General features: G+C 36.1%; 1 protein-coding gene across 1 annotated transcript in view; it reads left to right on the top strand.

Annotated features, from left to right (window-relative positions):
* The first annotated feature begins 5,193 nt into the window (after window positions 1–5,193).
* Window positions 5,194–23,782, top strand: part of Nlg3 (Neuroligin 3) — a 262,901-nt gene continuing 244,312 nt past the window's right edge. The window contains exon 1 of the mRNA XM_074184408.1: window positions 5,194–5,456. Within this exon, the coding sequence (XP_074040509.1) occupies window positions 5,213–5,456 (244 nt within the window). The 5' untranslated portion in view covers window positions 5,194–5,212. The remainder of the gene's footprint in view (window positions 5,457–23,782) is intronic.

Genomic DNA, 23,782 nt, shown 5'->3' with positions numbered 1-23,782 from the left:
CCGCAACTTCACAAAACATAACTATCAAAAAGAACAGTACATCAGTAATAACTATGACTATGATGGGTATATTAATGATGGAACTGTGATGTCATGATTATGAAAAGTCTTTCGCATCATCTATATTAGAGTGAGTGCAGGTTTTGTCAAGAAGAGGAAGGAACCATACTGCATGTGCTCTGTGAATACGAAGCGATAGCAAGTCTGAGACACGCAAGATGCAGGGAAGGAAAACCAGAGTCTGCCAGCTATATGAAGGGGTCAGCGTCAAGGGTATGGAGTCTCATCAAAGAGATCAAGCTTGATAATGAGCTCTAACAACCAAGAAGCGTTACAATAGATCTGAAAAGGTCGCAGTGAATTAGGATATGGGCTAGCTCTGCGACAACATAATCGAATCTGATAATAAGAATGATTATAAAATATTAAGTCCTGTGCCTTTACCAGAACACGTCATTACGTTTGATCATGGCATGAATTATATTGATACTGACATTATTTTCAAATATTGAAATAACATGCAATTAAACAACTGGGCTCTCAACAACTTTTATTTCAGAACTCAGAAAAAGACCGCTTCTATCAAAAGTACAGTCATACTATAGATTATATCTTAAACTACTCACTCTGTCGTTAACCTCACTTTTTACATGAACGTAAGGAATACATCAGAAAGAAATACATCGATCACCAAGTGATCATCTTCAAGTAATATTGATTACTCTACCGAAGGTTCCAAACAGTGCATAAAAAATAGGTATAGATTAACATATCCAAATTTTTGTCGCAACCGCTATTATCACGTGGTCATCACAGCATGAAAACCGCAAAACCTCCGGTATCAATGTGAGTCTCGCCAAAGGAATGTGGACTTAAAATTATGCAGACTTCAAAAGAACCATACAGAATATTTGATGAAGAATGTGATGTTAACTTTATCGCTGTTATCGAGGAAAAAAATCCTTTTTGTTTGATCGAACTGAAGGAATGGAACGTCGTTTGATGTACGGTCGGTTTAATTTTGGTGGTTTCAATTTTGGATGTTTCGAATCAGCCGGAATTCATTTCGTCTGAATTTAAATTTATTGAACCACGGTAAAAAAAAGTAGTATGGAAGTTTTCATTATATTTCACCCGAATTCGTTGGTTTGAATACAAGGCTTTCAAAATTACATAAGCATATTGAAAAAAATTAAGAAGCTGAATGTGAGGTACAGAGTCCAATATTTGATATGTTTTTGTTTAAGTTGCTTCAAACTAAAACACCTAGTTATTTATATAGTTTATTAGGCAGGCATTCTGACATACATATGGTCAATTTGAGAATTAACTCATTCAACATACCTAGGCACTTAACTCCCATATTTCAGGGATGTTTTTTTAAACAGTCCCTTCTGATCTGAATAAAATTTCACCCCTTTTAAATAATAATATTCTCCAATTCAAGAAAGAAATGAAATCACAGATGCTTACTGCTCAGTACTAATTTAAGGAATTTCAAATTCAATGTATGGTAGTGCAATGAAATTGTTAAATTGACCAAAATAATATTAAGGATATTAAGAGTTATCAACAAATGATCTATCATTTTTTTTTTCGTCTCTATCATTGTTATGATAGTAAATGACTATTTTTATAATTATTTTCTTACACTCACTGTATAATTTTTGGGGATGGTGGAAGATAGCCTTTGGCTAACCCTTTTCCTTTAACGTATGAATGTATTCTTTATGCATATTAAACGATATTATGATTAATGAAAAAACTCGATGACACTGTATATAAATAATTGATAGTGGCTAGAGTTTGTGATTTTTTAATTTCAATTAATCCTTATACGACTTCAATCTCCAAGTTCATTGATGAAGGAAAATATCGAAATATCGATTCTGAGACGATGGCTAACGTCATCTATGGAATCCGATACCAAAGATGGACGTTTTTGTAAGGCATTATTCTCATGATCTCAGACATGTCCTTCAAGGACTGTTGATGAACCACACGTGGAACTTGAATACCTTCTATGATTCATCAGAATATAAAAGGTTTTTGGTTGATTGAAACTACAACAAAAACTTCATTCCATTCTTTTCTGATCGATTCGGCTGTTACTTAATGAAGATCTATAGTAATTTCATAAACTAAACCTAACGATTAATATCACGACATGTTTTGCCATCACAGTAGCTTTTTCTTAGTGAATTACGTACAGTACGTAAGCCACTAGGTTAATTTGATAAATTTTCAGACCCTGACCCTTCACACTGATATTGGGATAACCGCATATGTGAAATATATGACGTCACTAACATTCGATAAGAACTTGGCAACACCGCAAAACTCATTCATATTGCATATTCCAGTTTTGTTCTCTTTCCTGCCTTCTAGTTGTTCAGACTATGAATGCGACAATGCGAGTTTGATTTTGAGGTCGATATGATGGTTAGTCTCGAAAATAAAAATCATTTTATGTTACGAAACAGAGAATTCATATTTGTAATTCTCTCAAAGAAATATGAAAAACAAATAGCACTTTGGCATGTCCACTTTTTAAGAACCATACGTCTTTTAGGAAACATCATCAACTTTGTGTTTTTATATGGGACGAAACTAAAATGTATCCTTTATACGACTCCCTTTTTCATTGTGAATACAGCAACGATTCACACAATATGATTTCATAACCATTTCTTGCACAAATTGAAAAGTGATTACCCACCCTGCTTTTCTTTAATTTCAGATAGTAGGCGCTGGAAAAAAGACACATAATATTATGTTGTCATAATGATACTGTTGTTTGGGAAATTTGGGAATTTCGTTTTAATTTTCTCCCAGCTTTATTTTTGAAGAAAATGTAATACAATTAGCACTTAACCATGTCCACTGTTCAAGAACTATACGATAACGTGAGCAGAATTTTTCTGCGACGTTTCGTCTTTTAGAAAACATCATCAACTTTGTATTTTTATATGGGCCTAAAATGTATCCTGTGAACGACTCCATTTTTTATTGTGAATACAGCAACGTATCACACACTATGATTTCATAACCATTTCTTGCGCAAAATGAAAAGTGATTACAACTTAACCCGCTTTTCTTCAATTATAGACAGTAGGCGCTGGAAAAAAGACACATAATATTCTGTTGTCATAATAATACTGTTGTTTGGTAGAATTTCTGACATATTACCGTTCCTACTTTTACATCTCGTTACCTTACTAATTTGTGTTGAAAATGGAAAACGGCAGCTTTTCCAATACTGAAAAATGTTGTCATGTTACATTTTGTACCAAAGAAATTGTCTTGATGTTGAAAATGTGTACTCTAATAAGTATCCAAGGAGGCGACAACCTTGTACATAAATATTCAGACGTTTAGTTCCTAATTTAAAACAATACGGATCATTTTAAAAACCTGTGGTTTCCCGACAAAAGCAATCTAATGAAGAAAGTCAGCGTCATGTGTTACAGGCCTTTGTTGAAAATCTTGAGATATCCACTCGTGCCATTGAACATAATACCGGAGTAGTCAAATCCATCACTCACTTCATTTAAAGATGAAATAAATATCATCCATATAAGTTTAGGATTTGTCATGGACTCAGACCAGGTGATTATGCAAGGCGAACAACCTTTTGTGAATAGTCTCTGTTTAAAATCTGTTTTTAGTACACTAGAAAATGCCAAGACGATGAAAATTTTCCTTTCAAAATAATTTGGTCTGATGAAACTAAGATCACCAACAATGGCATTTTTAATAGGCGGAATGTTCATTATTGGTCACAACAAAATCCGCCTGTACACAAAGTGTCCAGACATCAAAATCGTTTCGATTTTAACATGTTGGTTGAGATTCTCGTTATGAATGTAATTGGGCCTTTTGTCTACCAAAACAATTGAACAAAATAGCGGTACATAAATTTGTTAGTAAATGATTTGGAAGACGCTCTAGATAATTTGCCTTTAGCGGTTACTCACAGCTGCTGGTTTCAACAAAATGGTGCTCCAGCACATAACGCTAGAATTGTTTGTGATTATTTGAACCATCGCTTTCCAGGACAGTGGATAGGTACTCATAGTGATACATCCTGGCCTGCAAGGTCCCCCAACCTAACCCAACTAGATTTTTCCTTTGGGGATGTATCAAGAATCAAGTGTACTTTCATAATTTTCAAAATGAAGAAGATTTGCCAAGATTAGTTACTGCATCCTTTAACAATATTGTTCTGAATATATTAACTCAAGTTTCAAATTTGTCTGTGAGACGAGCGTACTTGTGCTTAGAAAATAATTGCAGGTTATTCGAACATTCGTTATAAGTTTCTGTTCCTATAATACATATTAACTCCTTGTTATTACATTACAATAACATTTTATAAACTAAACTTTTGATATTGCGATTCATCTTTGTATTCAACAACGCAAAAATTCCGGCAAGTGGTAAGTTGAAATTTATTATAAATAAAACTAATCAATTTGCTTCATGTACCAAAATATGACATTTTTTCCAGCGCGTACTATCTAAAACTGAAGAAAAGCAGGTTAAGTTATCTCTTTTCATTTTCCGCGAGAAATGATTATGAAATCATATTGTGTGATACGTTGCTGTATTTACAATGAGAAATGGAGTCGAATACAGGGTATACCCAGGTTTCGACCCATATGAAAAACAAAGTTGATGATGTTTTCTGAAAGACGAAATGTCGCAGAAAAATTCTGCTTGAGTTATTATATTGTCCTTAAGAAGTGGCCGTGGTGAAGGGCTATTTGTTTTACGTTTCTTTGAAAACAAAGCTAAAAAATAACGAAATTCTCAAATTTCGGTTTTTCTTGGATATCTACTAAACTTCTCGGAATATTGAAACTTTCTATATGACATATTATTAGCCACATAAATGAGCTATTTTTCTCTAATTCAATCGACTCCGTATCACTTATCGTTTCCGATATCCCCATGCTGTTCATTCTTATCTTGAACGCAGTGTATTCATTCCTGTACTCTTTTTGCTTTACAAAAATCAGATACATTTCTGGAACGTGGTTTGAAATGGGGGGTGAATCTCAATAGTAGTGTCTTCACAGTCATTTTTGAAACTTTCATTTTTCAGCGAAATAAAAAATTTAGGTGTTATTTTCTGATGAACAAGCGATTTCATAATAGAACTAACGAATAATACGGTTTTCAACATTTGTTTCCTCTTTCGAGAAAACAAATGATGTATCATTCTCCGGGATTTTGCCGCGGAATCCACATCGTCCATCATCCGAGAAATGCCGCTAACACTTTTTCCTCTTTTCCAGCAGGAACACGCGAAGGCACGTCCAAGTTCCCGGTGATAGTCTTCGTCCACGGCGAAAGCTACGAATGGAATTCCGGCAACCCCTACGACGGCAGCGTGCTGGCCAGCTACGGGGGCGTGGTCGTAGTCACTGTTAATTACCGCCTGGGAATTCTGGGTAAGTCATTTACAAGAAGCATAAATTATCGGGGGGTGGTCGGTAATTGATGTCGAGAAGAAACCGGGATGACAGATCTCCGGCTCGGGAGAGATATAGCGCATCCGCCCGGATTCCAGAAGAGAATTCATTAGCGGGCATGTCTATTGGGTTGTTTTCCGGAGCTTAAGCACAGTTTTTGCAGTATCCACAAATTTTTAAATAACTCGCAAATTGAATAAATTGATGGATGTAGCCGTTACTACGTGGTTGGAAATGAAGAAAAGGGAAATGAAACTTTATATGTTTTTACCACTTTTATTTGTAACTGACGTTACTGCAGTTTCGTCGTATACGGACGTTTTCAAACTTATACTTATACTTTATTGTATAAGTTTGACAATGTCCGTATAGATAGATATATAGATAGATAGATAGATAGATAGATAGATAGATAGATAGATAGATAGATAGATAGATAGATAGATAGATAGATAGATAGATAGATAGATAGATAGATAGATAGATAGATAGATAGATAGATAGATAGATAGATAGATAGATAGATAGATAGATAGATAGATAGATAGATAGATAGATAGATAGATAGATAGATAGATAGATAGATAGATAGATAGATAGATAGATAGATAGATAGATAGGTGCTCGGGACCAGATAGGGGAAACTTTTGTCTGAGATGTGCAGAGGAAGGTCACCGAGCGGTCGAATGCCACAACGGACCCTACTGTATCTACTGTCGGATAGAAGGCCATCAGTCGGGCACAACTAAATGCAGAGAGTACAGAAGGATAAATGAAGCGGAGGTAGGACAGAACTATCAAGAACAAGATGTTAATATTACAACTCAACACCAACAGGAGCCGTCAAGCTCATGATCTAGCGCTGGCTACAGCTAAAAAATTGAAAGTGGATCTTGTCGTTTTAAGCGAACCCAATACAAGAGCTATCTGCGGAAGAAAAGACTGGGTATATGGGGATGATCTTAAAACAGCTATCAAGGTTATAAATAATAATATCGCAATTAAAAGTCAGGGATATGGACATGGTTTCACGTATATTGTAACTACCAAGGCTATGATCATCAGCTGCTATTCATCCGGTAACGACAACATAGAAAGCCTAGAGAAAACCCTACAGGAGCTGGAGCAAAGGATACGCACATCTGGAACCGAGGTCATTATAACTGGTGATTTCAATGCCAAATCACCAGAGTGGGGCATGAACTTCAGTGACGCAAGAGGCCATAAAATGACAGAGTGGATTGCAGCCAACAACCTTATAGTTGTGAACCACGGTGAAAAACCAACCTTTGTACACCAGAGCTACGGCTCTATCCTGGACCTAACTATCTCCACAGAGAATATTAGACCCCTCATCACACAGTGGAATGTACTCGACGATGAATCTCTCAGCGATCATCGATACATTATATTTGAGGTGAGAAATGATAGAAGTGTAGCAGGAAAACATCGGTCATACAAGGGATGGCAAGTCAAAAGACTTGATCAAGAAAAGCTAAAAGAAATCGCTAGTGAATTGGATGAAAACCAAGGTCCAGTTACTCCAGAAGAATTTTCAATGAAACTCAAGGAAATCTGTAATGCAGTCATGCCAAGAAAAAGGGGTAGTACCACTAGAAAGCCGGTATACTGGTGGAATGACGAAATTGCTGAGCTCCGGAAACAATGTCTCAAGAAACGAAGGGAACACACAAGGAATGCAAAGAACGCACCATTAATAGAAAATGAACGATTGTGGGAAGCCTATAAAAAAACTAAAAAAAGGTTGAGATTCGCTATTAAAAAGGCAAAAAAGGATTGCTGGAAGAGACTGTGCGAAGACGTAGATCACGACATCTGGGGCAACGGGTATAAAATAGTGATGAAGGGCATGTTAGGTTTTCAAACAAAACCATCTCTCACCTTGGCTGACATGGAAGAAGTAGTCAAACACCTTTTTCCCATCCACGAGGAAGTATCATTTGCTCTTGACAGAACTGACAACCTTGAAAATTTCACAACTGAAGAAGTCGAAACTACGTCGGAGAAACTCAAAAACAACAAAGCCCCTGGTCCGAGTGAGATACCTCAAGAAATAATGAAGGTGTTAGCCTCAGAAAAACCGAGTTACATAGTATCAGTCTATAATGAATTAGCCAAAGATGGAATATTCCCAGCCAAGTGGAAGAAATCAAGGTTGATGCTTCTTAGAAAAGGGGATAAAAATATAGAAAATCCTTCATCGTATAGACCCATTTGCCTATTAGACTCCGAAGGGAAGTTTTACGAATATTTGCTATTGAATCGGCTAAATGAAGAAATAACACGAACCGGTGGCTTATCAGAACAGCAATTCGGATTCAGAAAAGGGCGACAAACTGTAGACGCAGTCAACGTCGTATTAAGAATTGCAAATGACGCATCAGTGAATGGTAATATATGTGCGACAATAACCCTTGATGTGAAAAATGCCTTCAACAGCGCATCATGGCAGCTGATATTAGAAACGTTGAGAAGCAGAGGAATTAAAGAAAGCCTTATAGTTATCATAGCATCTTATCTATCTGAAAGAGAAATTATCCTGGAAACAACAGAGGATAGGAAGTTAGTACGCATAAATAGTGGAGTCCCCCAGGGGTCAGTGTTAGGACCAACATTGTGGAATCTGCTATATGATGAGCTCTTCACGATCGAAATTCCAGATGGAGTTAACTTAGTGGGCTTTGCAGACGATGTTGCATTGGTAGTAACAGCAAAAAAAGAAGAACTTCTGATGAATCAGGCAAATAGGGCGCTATTGCGCGTATCAAGATGGATGAAATCCAAGCGTTTACAACTCGCTCCCCAAAAAACGGAAGCTGTCCTACTAACCAGAAAGAGAAAGCTGAAAACAATAAAATTTGACGTCGAAGGGATAATAATTTCCCCCAGTAAGTCTATTAAATATCTCGGGGTATGGATCGATACCAAGCTGACATTTACAGATCATGTGAACAAAAGCATTCTCAAGGCAGAAAAAACCGTCAATGCATTATCAAACCTAATGCCAAATGTTGGTGGCCCTAAGGCATCGAAGAGGAGACTCTTGTCAAGCGTAGTCCATTCTCAGATTTTGTATGGTGCGCCGTGTTGGTATACAGTAGCCCAAAACAGGAAACTGGTACAAAGACTGAGAGCTATCCAACGAAAAATGACAACCAGGATCTGTAGTGCCTATAGGACAATATCGGCTAATGCAGCATGCGTAATCGCGGGCGTACCGCCGATAGAACTGCAAATAGTCGAGAGACAGGAAAGGTATGCAGGCATATCTGCAACAGAGGCCAAAGAAAACCTCACGCGCAACTGGAAATCGCTATGGAACAATGAACCATATGGAAGATGGACTTATAGACTGATTCCCGATATCGATACTTGGGTAAATCGACCATATGGGGAAGTTGACTATTTCCTCACACAAGCTCTGTCAGGACATGGCTGTTTTCGTAAATACCTACACGACCGTAAGAGATCCGAGACCGCAACATGCACCTACTGTCCTGAAGACGACGATGCTGCGCACACCCTGTTCGTATGTGCAAGATGGGAGGACACTCGCACTGCATACCAGCAAGGAACTGGGCGTATATTCACGCCACAAAATATGATGGAAGATCTATCATCAGGAGAACACACTTGGGGTCGTAGCTATAAAACGATAAGATCCATTATTGAAATTAAGGAGAGAGAAAGCAGACCATAAGTTGTAATGCACAAAAATTGACACTACTAGTTTTTCTGAACTGAACAACGGCCCGCGTATTGAAGTAATGCGAAAGCGGTTCCGGTACGTGGTGCTTGGAGAGAGGAGGGGTTTTAGTCGGTAAGAATCCGACACTCCCGGCTTCACCGGGGTCTTATGCAAGATTTCCCCTCCTCACAAAAAAAAAAAAAAAAAAAAAAAAAAAAAAAAAAAAAAAAAAAAAAAAAAAAGATAGATAGATAGATAGATAGATAGATAGATAGATAGATAGATAGATAGATAGATAGATAGATAGATAGATAGATAGATAGATAGATAGATAGATAGATAGATAGATAGATAGATAGATAGATAGATAGATAGATAGATAGATAGATAGATAGATAGATAGATAGATAGATAGATAGAGAGATAGATAGATAGATAGATAGATAGATAGATAGATAGATAGATAGATAGATAGATAGATAGATAGATAGATAGATAGATGATATATAGATATATAGATTTTATTTAACTACTTTACAATATGTTTGTTTATAGCACGTCAAAAAAGAAAGTCAATTTTTTTACATAAAATTTGACAGCAAATAGAGTAAAAACAGGAATTTAGGAATTGAGTTAAAATATGTTATCAAACTATCACATCAGAAATGCGGCTGGCTCGGCAATGCGCAATGTAATCCTCAACAGTGTAAAAACAATATTTCAGGAGATACTTTTTTAAATATTTTTCAAAGGCATTAATACTCAATTTTTTACATTTTATGGCAGTGTGTTAGGAAGCTCATAGTTCAGTAAGTTCGACTGTGAAATATTTAGTCGAAAACGGCTGCTTTGGATAAGGTGAGCATTGCGAGTGTTGTAGCTGTGTACATCCGAATTCCTCGACAACACCGACTGACTTCTATGAACTTCAATCAGAGTGTGAAATAAAAACAAACATGGTTAAGGCATAATTTTGAATTTTTTAAAAAACTCTTAACAGTGATCTCTAAAACCAACTTTGGCAACTTACCCTTATTGCCTTCTGCATTTTGAAAATTGTTTACACATGGGAGGAATTACCCCAGAGAGTAATCTGATTTGAGAGTGAAACAGTGAAATATACGTGGTTTCAAGGGTTGTAAAATTTGTTTTCAATTGTCGTAAAATAAATAAGGAACTGAAAAGTTTTTTAACTAATTGATCAATATGTGTCTGCCAGTTTAGTCTGTGGTCCAGCACTAATCCAAGCAGTTCTACGCTTTTTGTTTCTTGATTAAAAGTTGATTGGTTATTTGCTAATATTTGTATTATTTGTGTTTTATTACTATTTAATTTCAATTTGTTTGCTGCGAACCATTTATTTGCCTTGTTAGTAGCGCAATCCAGTAAAGCATTCAAGTTTACGTTGTATTTCTCATAAATAATAAACGTTGAGTCATCTGCAAAGAGAACTGACCTATGAGGTGACATAAAGCAGCTGAGATCATTAATATAAATGTTGAAATGGAGGGGGCCCAAAACCGAACTTTGGGGTACTCCATGATTAACAATCTGAAAGTCTGATGTTTTACCGTTCACTGAAACGCATTGTTTTATATTGTGAAGATAAGAACTAATAAGTTTCAATGGAATTTCTCTAACACCATGATAGTTCAGTTTTTTCAAGAGAATGTCATATGACACACAGTCAAAAGCTTTCGAAAGATCGCAAAGCATTATAGCTGTACGATTGCCTTGTTCAAATGATTCTACAACCTCACCGACAACATTATGAACTGCCTGTACTGTTGAGCGGGAGTTTACGAAGCCAAATTGAGATTTATTGAAGAATCCGTTTGAATCAAAATATTCATACAATTGTTTTTTGATTAATTTTTCAATAACGTTACTGAATATCGAAATACTGATGTGGCGATAATTTTCGATAACCGAGGTATCACCTTTTTTAAAAAGAAGTAATACTTTGGGTAATTTAAAAATGTTAGGGTATATCCCAGTATTAAACATAATAATTATGAGGTCAGTGAAGGGTTTTACAGCAATTAAATTGGTTTCCTTCAAGATTCGACTATTTAGTTCATGAATATCAAGACAATTAGGATTTTTTAAAGACCTTATGGTTGAAGAGAGATCAACAGTAACAGGGTGCAAGTAAAAAGAACTGCACGGTGCAGAAAAGTTCTTGAAACTAAGGAGCTCGTCATTGGATATGTTCGAAAGATATTCAATAATATTAACAGCTGTTTCACAAAAAAAGTAATTCATCTCATGTGGTTAAGAATCAGGAGTTACTACGGATTGTTTTCATTTATTTCTTTCATAGTTAATGACTTTCCAACAAGTCTTAGCTCTGTTTTCAGATGACATGATGAAATTGTCATATGCAATTTTTTCATCAGTTTTTAACCTGAATGTTTTGTCACATCAGTAACCAACTTTAAAGCAAGAAGTTGATTTTTTAGGTACACGACTATTTCTTTCTAACCGATAAAATAAAATATAAAAAAGAAAGAAGAAGAAAAACGAAGTTTATTGCCCAACAGGAGAATATATAATATAATAATGCAGTATAAATAAGGGCTACTTCAACTAAATATATAACAAAAGATTGACATATCAAGGATTTGGCAAATTACGGAATGAATTCACAAATATGATCGAATTAAGAAAAGAAGATGACATATCAATTAATTATAATTTGTAAATAACGTGAAATGAAGACAGTGAGCTAGATGATGGTTTGTTCAATTTTGGATAATATGATCTTCAATGGATCGAAATTAATATCGCATTGGCTGCAGTGAGTATTATAATTTTCACACATCAAATTTATAGGAACACTTTTCCAAGGTTGGATCTAGTAAAAGGGGTATAGAAAGTGATCTATCTACGTGTAGTAGCCTGAGGTACGTTGAAGTTGATTTGTTCTAGTAACGAGGGTGCATCAATGAAACAATGCAAAATTTTGTATAACATAACAATACTTGATGGGACTCTATATTGCTCCAAGGAAGATACATCATATTTTTGAAGTAGTGTGGAGTGGTCAGTTCCTACCACCAGGGTACACGCCATCAGTTCTGAATGCAAGAAACTTTTCCAAGGTTTTTCTATGTATATTATAGAGTGGATACCAAATCAAAGTAGCATACTCTAACTTGGAGTTAACAAGAGATGTATAAAGTATGGTTAAGGAGGTAATATTGGTGAATGGTTTACAGTTGCGCAGAATAAAGCCAAGCATTTTGTGTGACCAACAAATGTCAACCTGCTGTCGAACGTCACTCCTAGATCTTTGACAGCTTCTTCGCGAAGGAGTATTTCATCCTCGAAAGTATAAAAATACTCGATAATATTGGCATTACGTGTAAAGGAGCAAACTTTGCACTTTTTAACATACATTGCCAATTTATTGATTTGACACCAGTTATCTATCAGGTCTAATTGAGACTGGGATAAGAGTAGCTCTCTAAACTTGTGATAGATGAAAAGATCTTCGAGTCGTCTGCAAAAAGTAAGTTGCCACACGAAAGCTCAAAGGTGAGATCATTTATGAAGATGAGGAAAAACAGGTGCCTCAGATTGGAGCCTTGTGCCACACCGGATGGTGATACGTAAGGTGCAAACGCAAATCCATTATGAAAAACAACATTGGATCTCTGATCGAAATAAGAGCGTAGAAGTTGAGATAGTGGGAGATTTGAACCCATTTGAGCTATTTCCTCTATTAAGATGGAGTCACTAATTCTGCGAAGGTATTTGCAAAATCTGTGTATATAACGTGAACTTGTCCTTTTTTGTCCATTACATCTATCAAAAACTAGTTGATACTGGAGAAATTCGATACAGTGGACTTTTTTGTTAGAAAGCCATGCTAGTTTACAGAGATCAGGATTTTGACTTGTGGCATTAGTTGGTCATACACAAATATCTCAAAAGCTTTCGCGAAGTTATACAGAATAGATATTGGTCTATAGTTCTCAATATTCTTTGGGTTTCCTGATTCGAAAATTGGTCAGATATTTGATTGATTTGATGGAAAGAGTAACTAGGCCACCAAAGTAGATTTCAACAGCGATTATCCTCAAAACCGATGAAATAATGAAAAATTTGAAGGCCACCAGAACAGAGTTTCACAGCTTCGAAACGCTCCTGCACAACAGCAATGAAACTGACAGCCATGGAATCAATATCTAGCTCGACATTGACTGCGGAACGAAATCCGTCCTCCATCTGTCATTGCAGATTCCACTGTAAGGAAGCTATTTAAAACCTAAGCTGAAAAAATATTTTTGGTCCAATACAAGACAGCTCTGTAATAACTCGCCTCATATCTCATCGGTGGTGCTAGAATCAACCAGGAAAATATTACTGGACTTAACCGTCATTGAAGCTGAGTAAGCCTGAGTAAGCTGTGTAATAATATCTTTCTATCTGTGAGAACGACAGAAGGCTAATTCACTGATATCAAAGAATAACAAGGTGAAGGTAACAAGGTTCCTCAAGACGGTTCGTGGCAAAACCAAGCTTCAATGCTAAGCAATTGGTCGAAACCAGAGCCCAAAATCAGAATTTTTTTCTTTGATGCGCCTCGTATTGAATTCGGTTGTTTAACCTCTGTTGTTTAATTTCTCTTATTCTATCCGGATTCGTACATTTTTTATGGTAGATCGCATGAAGTCACTGTGGAAACCGATTAAAAAATCTATTGTGTAGGAAGTTTTGACAATTTTGGACAATAAAACTCTGAGATACTGCTCGCGAATACTTGACTAACTGCTGGAGTAAATAATGAGAAAACTTTGTTCAATTTTATGAATACCTGATTATTCAATTACCTTCAAATCTGTTTCCAGAACTTTGGAAAAGACGACTCTTTTATAAAAATGTAAAACAGCGTGTCTATTCACTTGGAATATTTGAAACACGAAGTGAAAGAAAAAGTAATAGGAATTCAATTAAAATGCTCTCAGACTCCAGATTGCATTCAAATTGTTCGCGATAAAAACATTCGAAACAATTAGGCAAAACAGTGTTTAAATTTCTACTATAATTTCGTAAAATGTATATCTGAATGAAAATTCAAGGAAAGTTTTTTTACAGCGAGCCCGCTTTATTACCGTTACTTTGTTGGTTTTAATAGTAGAAGTTCTTGAACGTTTCGTAATTTTTGATTAACGACGTTTTAATGGCTTTCGAAATATATTTGAAAAAGTTTTGTCGTTAGCTGGGTTATTATGACCCACCGGGCAAAGCAGGTTATCGCGTGAATCTGAGAAAGAGCTAAACTCGTTATGTGCAATTTATTTTCTCACGAATGGTGGAATTGATCGTTTTTAATATATATCTCATTCAAAACAAGAGAGCGATGTTCACTGAAAACATTCGTGTTTGGAAACCAAACTCACGTCCACATTTGTTCAGGAAACTATTTTGCCACACATGAATTCTTTCCAGCTGATCAGAAGAATTGGGAAAATTTCCAGTCTCCTAAGAGTGACGATCTCATAAATGCAAGGCCCTGTGGGTTATATGATATATGTCTGATGTAGATTGGTAGGCATGTAGGTTCGAAGTGAATGGACGTATTCAACCATTCAGTGAAACCCCTGAAGGCTAACGGTGGATCACATCACATTCATCTCTTCAAACTCAACCAAATGGGTCCATCCATCAACGGAGTCAGTTATTTCCAGGTCAGCTAACAAAAGTGAGATCATGCCAAAACTGAAAACCTGATTCATCCCGCATCGGGGCAGTACAGCACACTTCATCTCCTCAAATTTCCTTGAGAAGAATGGTCTATATCAAGGTTTACAGATCGAGGTTTCATTTTTTCAGTGCTTACCAGATCAACGGTCAGTTCGGCTTTGGCTTGGAAACTAGTTTTCCTGTGGTAGATTTCAAGAAGATTTCTCCCTCCCATACCTGCAGCGAAATCCTCTGGAGTAACCAGCAGTCATCCAGGCTGGAATGTGCAAATCTTAATTCATACTTGCGAAAAAAACTTTAGAATATCCTCTACGGCCGCCATAATGCCGTACTGAAGAGGTGTCAGTTGATTAGTCAATATTGAGGATACCACGTGTTTATGGTACGAAATTGCCATTCTAATGACCATAGCAACCTTCGACTCGATTCAGCCATGCGGAGCTTCTTCGTCTCTTAGCCGTCATTTATGACGACTCTTGTCTCTATTGAAAACACCTCACTCGCAGGGGTATTCTGAAGCTCCCCACTTCGGGGCGGTGGCTGGTGCGCTGTATAAATGGAAGACCAATAGCTGCTTCGATTCATCATGTGCTGATGTTGAATTTGGCCATTTGTTAGGTTAGGCTTGTAACTCTTGTACTGAGTAACCTTTCAATAAAAGTAATCATTATTATTATAGCTTGGTGGCATGGAAATTATCATTCATGTCCAGAAGGCAGCAGGTAATGCGGTTTTGGATTTTTATAGGTTTTGAAAACCCGAAAAAATCTGAGATAACAACAATTGTTGCCATTCGAGAAATGACATAAACACTTCAGACACGTATAAAAATATTCGAAAAATTGAAAGGGGTAACCGCTTCGTTACCTGACGCGTAACGGCGCTGGTTTGTCTGGCTTTCTTTCCTGTCACGAATACGTCAGCGAAAGGTAGGCAGGCTCTTCCTCTCTCGTCGGACAGACGATCAGTTTCTAGTGTGAGTTAGACTGTTGAAAGTATCATCAAACCAGCAAGCACGTACATTATGTGAAACATGGCTTGAAAATGATGATACTAATATTGTGTGTGTACATTATCAATATCATTATTTAAATCTACTCAAGTCAAAATAGGCTTATGGTTACTATAATATAATATGTTCATATACAAAATAATCAATGAAAGATTTTATTGATATATAACCGTTCCTTCTATTATCATATTAATATACATAAAAAGTAATAACCTAAGCTTTTCTCAAGTTGAACAATTTCAATATCGAATAGTTCAACTGAGATTAGTTTGAGTTATCACTTCTGTCGAGCATACCGAGAGAGTTCATATCTTTGTTCCCTGAAAAATAAAAGGGTTATTTTGAAGTGAGATAAGTTGAATAGTATTAGTTCGTATGCAAGTGTATGATTTGATTGGTATTAGCTATCTATAAGATACGTTTTCGATTCACATCTGATACTGATAACACGACCTTTATGAAAAATGTTCACTAATGTATGGTGTGAACAAGTGTGTAGATATCTATCCATACTAGGTATGGATGATACATTTTTACTATTATTTGTATCAATTTATATCGAGCATATTCATATTATTATGGAAAAATCTCATATCTCAGAATAACGTTATTACTGGGAATATAACCCAAATAAAAAAGTCCTAATTGATAATAGAAACATTGTTAGATTACATGTTTTATTGTATACGTATATCTATGTTTGTGAACAAGTGTGGGTGTTTCTGTATTGATAATACATTTTTATTTGTTAATTATAGTATTCAATTTTAACAGTGATTATCTGAAAAATTTATATAATAACTAGTTGTTGGCCGCGGCTTCGACCGCGTAGAATTTGGTAGTTGTAGTACTAATTAGTACTATGTTGCTGTATCGCTGCTGTTTTGCCCAGCGTTACAGAACAGTGCTTTCAAAAAATTGTTCTACAGTACCATCTAGTAGTGAGTTACAGAAAAATTGATAGCCTAAAAACTTTCTCTATGAAAAATTACCTATACATGTCAAGTTTCATCACGATCGGTTGAGCGATGTAGAAGTTTATCACTTACCAACCAACCAACCAACCAACAAACATCCATTTTTATATATCAGATGACGAAAACTCTTCTCTTAGATTTGAGCTATTACTATATTCTTTTCATTTCTTGGTATACTATGTGAACCACTAACAAGTGTCAACTTCAGTGGAACATACTTGTGCTTATTTGCTACTTGTAGTCAATTATTATAACCTGCAAATCATGTCTATCTGCAGAAAAACGCTATTTTATTATATAACATTTTGGTTGCTTTCGTTCAGAATAACAGCGAATGCTGGTATTTGTGATAAAAAAAATACACTTCGAACAAATATTAGTATATTTGATTGATTCAAAAATTTATGAATGTTTTGAATGCTGTTGAGTTTTCAGATTTCAGTATCAATTTCTGAAGTAAAGTTGGGTGACTTTTTTGTTGCGGCTTTTCCTTATTCAGATATCATCAATGAAGAATGACGTGCCAATAACGACATTTTTCAACTAATAACCATTCATTCTATATGATTCGTGGAACCATCATATCCATTTTGAGTTTGTCAACTCAAAACCTAGATATTTTTCAATAATGAACGTCAATTTTTGAATTTTCTTTCTCTTATACCTATTAGCATCTTCGTCTCCAAAGTCCTTTTCTGGACATGAGGCCGTGAAGACATCTATTCTGTTACAGGCTTCAACCTCCTTCAACAATTTTGTTTTAGATTCATTCACCATGAGAACTGATTCACTATCATCCTTATTGAAAACATTTTATTTGGCGTCATGAATGCATTTTCTCTAGATAAAACTTCAGAAATCGCCAAAGAATCCATATAGCACAGTTCCATTTCATTATTATGGTCTATACAGTTTTGGGCCATTCAGTTTGGTAATGTATCATTTCCTATCGTACACCGTTCTTGATTCATTGTTAAACAATGTAGAAATGACAGAAAAAATAAAAAAACATTGCAACAACCAAATTTTCGAAACAACATCAACACAGTACGACATAAAAAAACGTTTTTAATGTCGTTCTCTATTCGAGACAACATCAACACAGAACAACGTGAAACAATGTTAACACGAAGAAACTACTTTTCGAGCCCTGAAGAAAAATTCAATTGAATTTGGATCGTTGGCAAAAAACAATTGTTACTTAGAAAAAAAAATTGACCCTATTACCCAACTAACCTTTCTTCAGAAAAATCAATATCATACATTCTGAATACAACCACTATCTTCATATTCAGTTTAAATAGTACAAATATTAGTAGTCATTAATTCCACCCAATGGAAATTCCGTATCATCAGAATTGTTGTTGATATAAAACTTATTCAACTATACATGAGGTACGTTCTTTCAATGCATTGTTTGGAATCTTTGGTGTAGTAATGAATATAACTGGAGTTTTTTCCCAACACCAAACCGTTATTTCAACACCCCGACAAGTATTTCGATTACCAAGTGATCTTCCTTTTGAAGATGATCACTTGGTGATCGAAACACGTGACGAGATGTTAAAATAACGATTTGGTGTTGGGAAAAACTCCAGTAATATTCATGGGGTACGTTGTATGAAAATTGTTTGTGAGAGTGAATTTTCTGATTTTCCTTTGGGTTATTTTGGCACAGCTGACTATTGAACATTTGCATTACATTGAGTAACATTCATATTTCATTTGCCTGATATCGAAAGCATATGAATATCGTTTCTTTCACTGTTCGATTGAAAGTAACCTTAACAAATAATCATAAAACTCATTTCGGAAAAAAATATTCGCGCTGTTCATATCAAGCGAAAATATAGCATGGATCATTTTAGTAAACAGAATTCCCAATTTACTGTTCAAAAAACGAGAGATACTAATTGCCAGCCAGTATTCCACAACAATAAATTCTGGAAATGATTCGAGTTACTGACATTGGCTAATTGAGTTAGCGTAAATTATTATTCTCTGATATATCTCTAAAAGCGTTATGAAATTACTATTTCAAATAATTAACGGCACTATCGATTATTCATTCTGGGTATTGAAGATCAAATGTCCGATATATTCTCATAAACACTTTTCAATGGTCTCTCAAATCTATATTTGTTTTTACTTGGCGTTTTTACTTGGTCACACATAGAATATAATGAATATTTCGAAGAATATGAAGAACATTTCTTTTTGGAAAAAAAAGTAGGGTTGTCATTCAAAGAGCAAATTTTATCACGCGTTGAGAACTATTCTCGATATTTTTCAAGGAATAAACACAAGCACTACAGGAAAATTCTCAACGCGCTCTGAAAGCGGAGTCTATGCGGAAGGAGCGATTCTCATTGAATTTGAATCGCTAGAGATTGAATCTATTTGGAAAAACGTTTTCAGAAAGTTTAATCTACATAAACGCAGTTCTCCAAATGAAACGATTCTTAAACAGTGAAGTTTGAAGTGTACTGAGTTGAACCTCAGAATGATAAGTAGCCACAGTCCGTCGCATATGTACTGTTTTCGATGGAATCAAATGTGCCAAGTCACTCGAACACTTTCCGTGAAAGTATCTATAGAAGAGAGACAGATCCCCAATCTTACTTCGATGTTCCAGGCACTCAAGGTTGCAAGTAATATTCGCGTCACCAAGCAGGTGGATGGCTCTTTTCTAAATGAAATCCAGCAGCTTCGGAGTATGCTTAGGGGCAGAGCTCCATACATGAGAACAATACTCCTAAGAAGGTCTGATCTGAGCTTTATAAAACATCAACAGTTTTCTGGTTCGGAACAGTATTCTAAGCTTTCGAGGAGCAGCTTTTGCAGTTCCAGCGACATGATTGTGCCAAGACATATTGGGATCCATTTCAACACCTAACAAACTTATCGAAGCAGAAAGCGGGGTTGTTTGTCCTGAAATTATTATATTCTGTTCGGAGACATCTATCTTTTTGGAGAAAACCGATCCCTGAGTTCTTGTGGCATCGAATAGAACCTGGTTAATGTCACCCCAATTCAAAATCACTTCTAGATCCCCATCAAGATATACAACTTTCTGCTGCCGGTGAACATATGTATTCGCAGCCGATGTCCTGGAATCCATATGAAATGACAAGATAACTGTACTGTCGTCAGCAAAGCAATATATAAGGTTGGGGACAATATGGATCCCTGAGGAAAACCAGCGTTGATGGTGAAACTATTCGAGAGATATCTATCAACGATGTATGAGGGAATTCAGAACGTAATTCAGCTGGGCAGGATGATGATGGGACTTGGCATTGAGGTAGCGATTAGTATGGGTAGGTTTTTGTTAGATCGTGTGTGAGAAGGAGTTGTTGGACTTTGTGATGAGAACGTCCAGCAAAAGCAGTGAGTTATTATTTTCAAATTCCATTGTGAACTTAAGGTCGGGGTGTTTTTTTGATAGACTCAGCACTGAGACCAAACCCAAAACTCTCTTACTTGGGGAACCTGGAGGGATTATCTCCAATTTTGAAATGTAATTGTAAATATTGCTGAGGTTGTTGAGATCAGTCTTTTTGTTCATGTTGTTGGAATTCCTTTTCATAAAGTACAGTTCTTCAAACAACTGTTTTTGTAAATTGCTTTCAGCACACAAAACTTCAACTTAGGTGTAGTGCATTGCGTGTTTAGTGCTGATGACATGCTGATGTAACACAAACAAAGACACCTGTGCATTGTGTGAGACATAAGTGGAACCACCTATGGGTGTGACCCCCAAGTCAACTTGCCAAGTTTTTATGTCAGTGTTGGTGGTTTGACGAATCAACCGACAACTACGGTAGCAGTTGGGAAAGCTTACCTGGAATTCCATCGTGAATCGAATCCATATGTTTCTAGAAATGATATGGAATCAAGAAAGGTTAATGCAGTCAAGGTGCACAACCAAACAATGCGTTGTCAAGAGATCCTACTGCCGAATGGCATGTTGTATCGCGATTGGAAGAGCTCTGACAACGAAATCTACCAGTTTCAACTAGTATCAAGAGTATAAGCCAGAAATATTCTTCTATATGCTAATTGTGTTCCAGCCTTATTCCATTTGAGTAAGGCTGAAACACAATTAGAATCATCAGGACCCAGACACCGGTTCAACTAGGGTTTCGCTTGGTCAGCTATCTCCGTGATGTGGAAGAATAATGAAAATGATACGACTTTTGAGAAAGAAAACCTGCTAAGAGTTCATCGAAAAAACCATAGATCGAAGAATAAATAGCTCATGAGGAAATGCCTATATATTACCCTGAAGGAGTGTTTAGACGTGAAAGTAACGGATACAAAATTCAACAGGTGAGATGCTATGCCAAGTTACAGAGGAGAAAAAAAACCTACGTGGTGAGCAAAAAGGTATAAAGGTATCACGTCCATGATTGGAGCGAATGAAGCAAGCATACTAACCGCCAATGGAGCAAACTGACGCATATTCTGGAATATTTATCCTTAGGTTTGTTATGAAGTGAGTTCAGATAGCGGTTGTACACAAGCAACGAGGTTGAGGAATTTTTGTAAGTTAGAATTATTAAGTTGTGTTTGGAAACATTGAAAAAAATTTTTCAAATTGATCAAACGTTTTATTCATTAAAATCTTGTTTTTACACAAAGACACCAACAGTTTCGTTTTTATTCAAATATTCTCAGATATTCTCTTCTTCCAAATGACTTGTTAAGGTTGAATGCCATTTTCAATAAACGAATATGAATAGAATCCAAACATATTTTCCTCATTGCTGAACACAAACAATAAGAACTGCCAGGCAGTCTGATTATATCCAGTAAACACTTCCGGATGATGGAGTGCAATCCGGGAATCTCGTCAAATAATCAAGTTCAGTTCCGCGATAATGTGGGGCGCATCATTGGTCCCGAGGGCATTGTTGAACTTCGAACCGGTGCCATTTTCCTCATGAATACTCGACATTAGCTTTTCAGGATTCTTGCGCCGAAGTACGTTTCACTTTGAGCAGCTCTATCTATATACGTGATTGGCCACCATTATATTTTATAGAGTCTATCGAGTCTGGAGGAAAATAAAGGAATTTTCGAATGGTGTTTGCAAGTGTAATGTCGAAAATGAGTCGGCGATTATCATAAAGACATTTTCATTGACAGGGTACTCGACTCAGCAGGAGATGAGGGACTTCGTTTGCTACCTATTTTTATTGCTGAAGGGGCGCGTTACTCATTGGGAGACGGGATTTTCACCTCACAACGAAAACGAGATGGAGTGGAGACATGAAATATTTTGGCTGAATTAACTTTTGAATCATCACAGATAATTTTGCACAATTCATCATGAAATTGTTGCAGTGCACCCTGACAGTGATTTCTAAACCAAGTTTTCGAAATATAAACAATGTTCTGCAAACATTTGTGTAAGAATAATTCATGACACTATCATGTCATAGAATTTACGAGTAGTATATTGTTATTATTGTTCAGTAAATGCAAAATATTTCTGTTTATTTGGTGCTTTGATTTCTGAATTTTTTCCTGACTGAATTCCTATTAAAAAAAAGAACGTCTCGGAACGCCTGATAGAAGTGATAACTTATTATGTATATTTATATGATAATGTAAGAAATGAGTATTCACTGATGGAATATTTCATTAATTATTTTGTGTATGAACATATGTTATAGCAGTAAGCCAATTGTTACTTTTGTAGTATTGAATAATGATACTAATACACATAATAAGAGAATATTGTGTGTTTGCTGGTAAGATTTCATGATACTGTCAATAATATATATCTATCGCACACTTAACACCGAACGGGACGGGAGAGGAGTAGCCTGCCGTCCGCTGATGTATGCGTGAGAGAAAGGAAATCCAGACAGACAGGCGCTGTAACACGTTAGGTAACGAAGCGGTTCGTCCTCACATAAGAAGTTATCACTTCAAAAATCGATAGAATATGAAAATGGTCGGTCTGTAGCTGATGGGCGGTTCAACGTGGGTGCTTTGTTCACTCAGTTAATCGGCCGATGTGTGAGTCAATGATTCAAGCCGCAGGCTGAAAAGTTGATTTTCACTTGCTCTCCTTCAACTCGTGTTAGGAATCATACGTTAAAACATAAGACCTCGTTAGTTCTTAGCTCGCACAAGTTTTGACCTCTGAGGATTGTACGATAGGTGGTTAACGGAAAAAACATAATTCAAACATATATTTCATTTGATAATATTGGTCAATTCTCGATTGAAGTAACACTGTATCTTGAGATTCTCACTGAACAGGTTACAAAACCGCAACATATGTTTCACTGTACCATAGCTTCATGAGACCTGTTGATACTCTCTGAAATTCACATAATCAGTGTTTCATATTACAATTCGAATCATTAATTTGATTCATCAGATAAATTGCTATCAACAACAATGACAAGGTATATATATCATCGACTTCATTCTTCTAAAGAAACTACGAAAACAAGGCATTCTTCAGGTCAACAACACTTGAAGAAACGATAATGAGCGTCGTAGAATATTTTCATACTTTAATAAACCCACTAATGACATCGCTTGTTAAAAAAAAGAAAAGCTTGGATCATTAAAAACAATAAAGATAAAACTGCAGTGTCGAATGAATCAGGAGTATATGAGTTGATTTATGGTTCTTGCCCCAAACTTCATATTGGTCAAACGGGGAGAACTTTTTTCCAAAGAATGAATGAACATATGAACGGTAGCTCCTGGTGCAAAATGAAACGAGGTAATACAATCCTGCTAAAATGTTTTGAATAATAAAGCTCACAGTCGTTGCTGAAAATTTGACATATAACTTTCGTTATCGCAGTCAACTCACATACTACTGACGATGTCTGCAGCAGTACCAGACGAAACGTATGGCACCAAA

The sequence above is a fragment of the Leptinotarsa decemlineata genome, unplaced genomic scaffold, assembly GCF_025532065.1.
Source record: "Leptinotarsa decemlineata unplaced genomic scaffold, Ldec_3_MD MMD2_tig00026354_RagTag_RagTag, whole genome shotgun sequence".
Classification (NCBI taxonomy): domain Eukaryota; kingdom Metazoa; phylum Arthropoda; class Insecta; order Coleoptera; family Chrysomelidae; genus Leptinotarsa; species Leptinotarsa decemlineata.
This window is presented reverse-complemented; position numbering and strand designations above follow the sequence as displayed.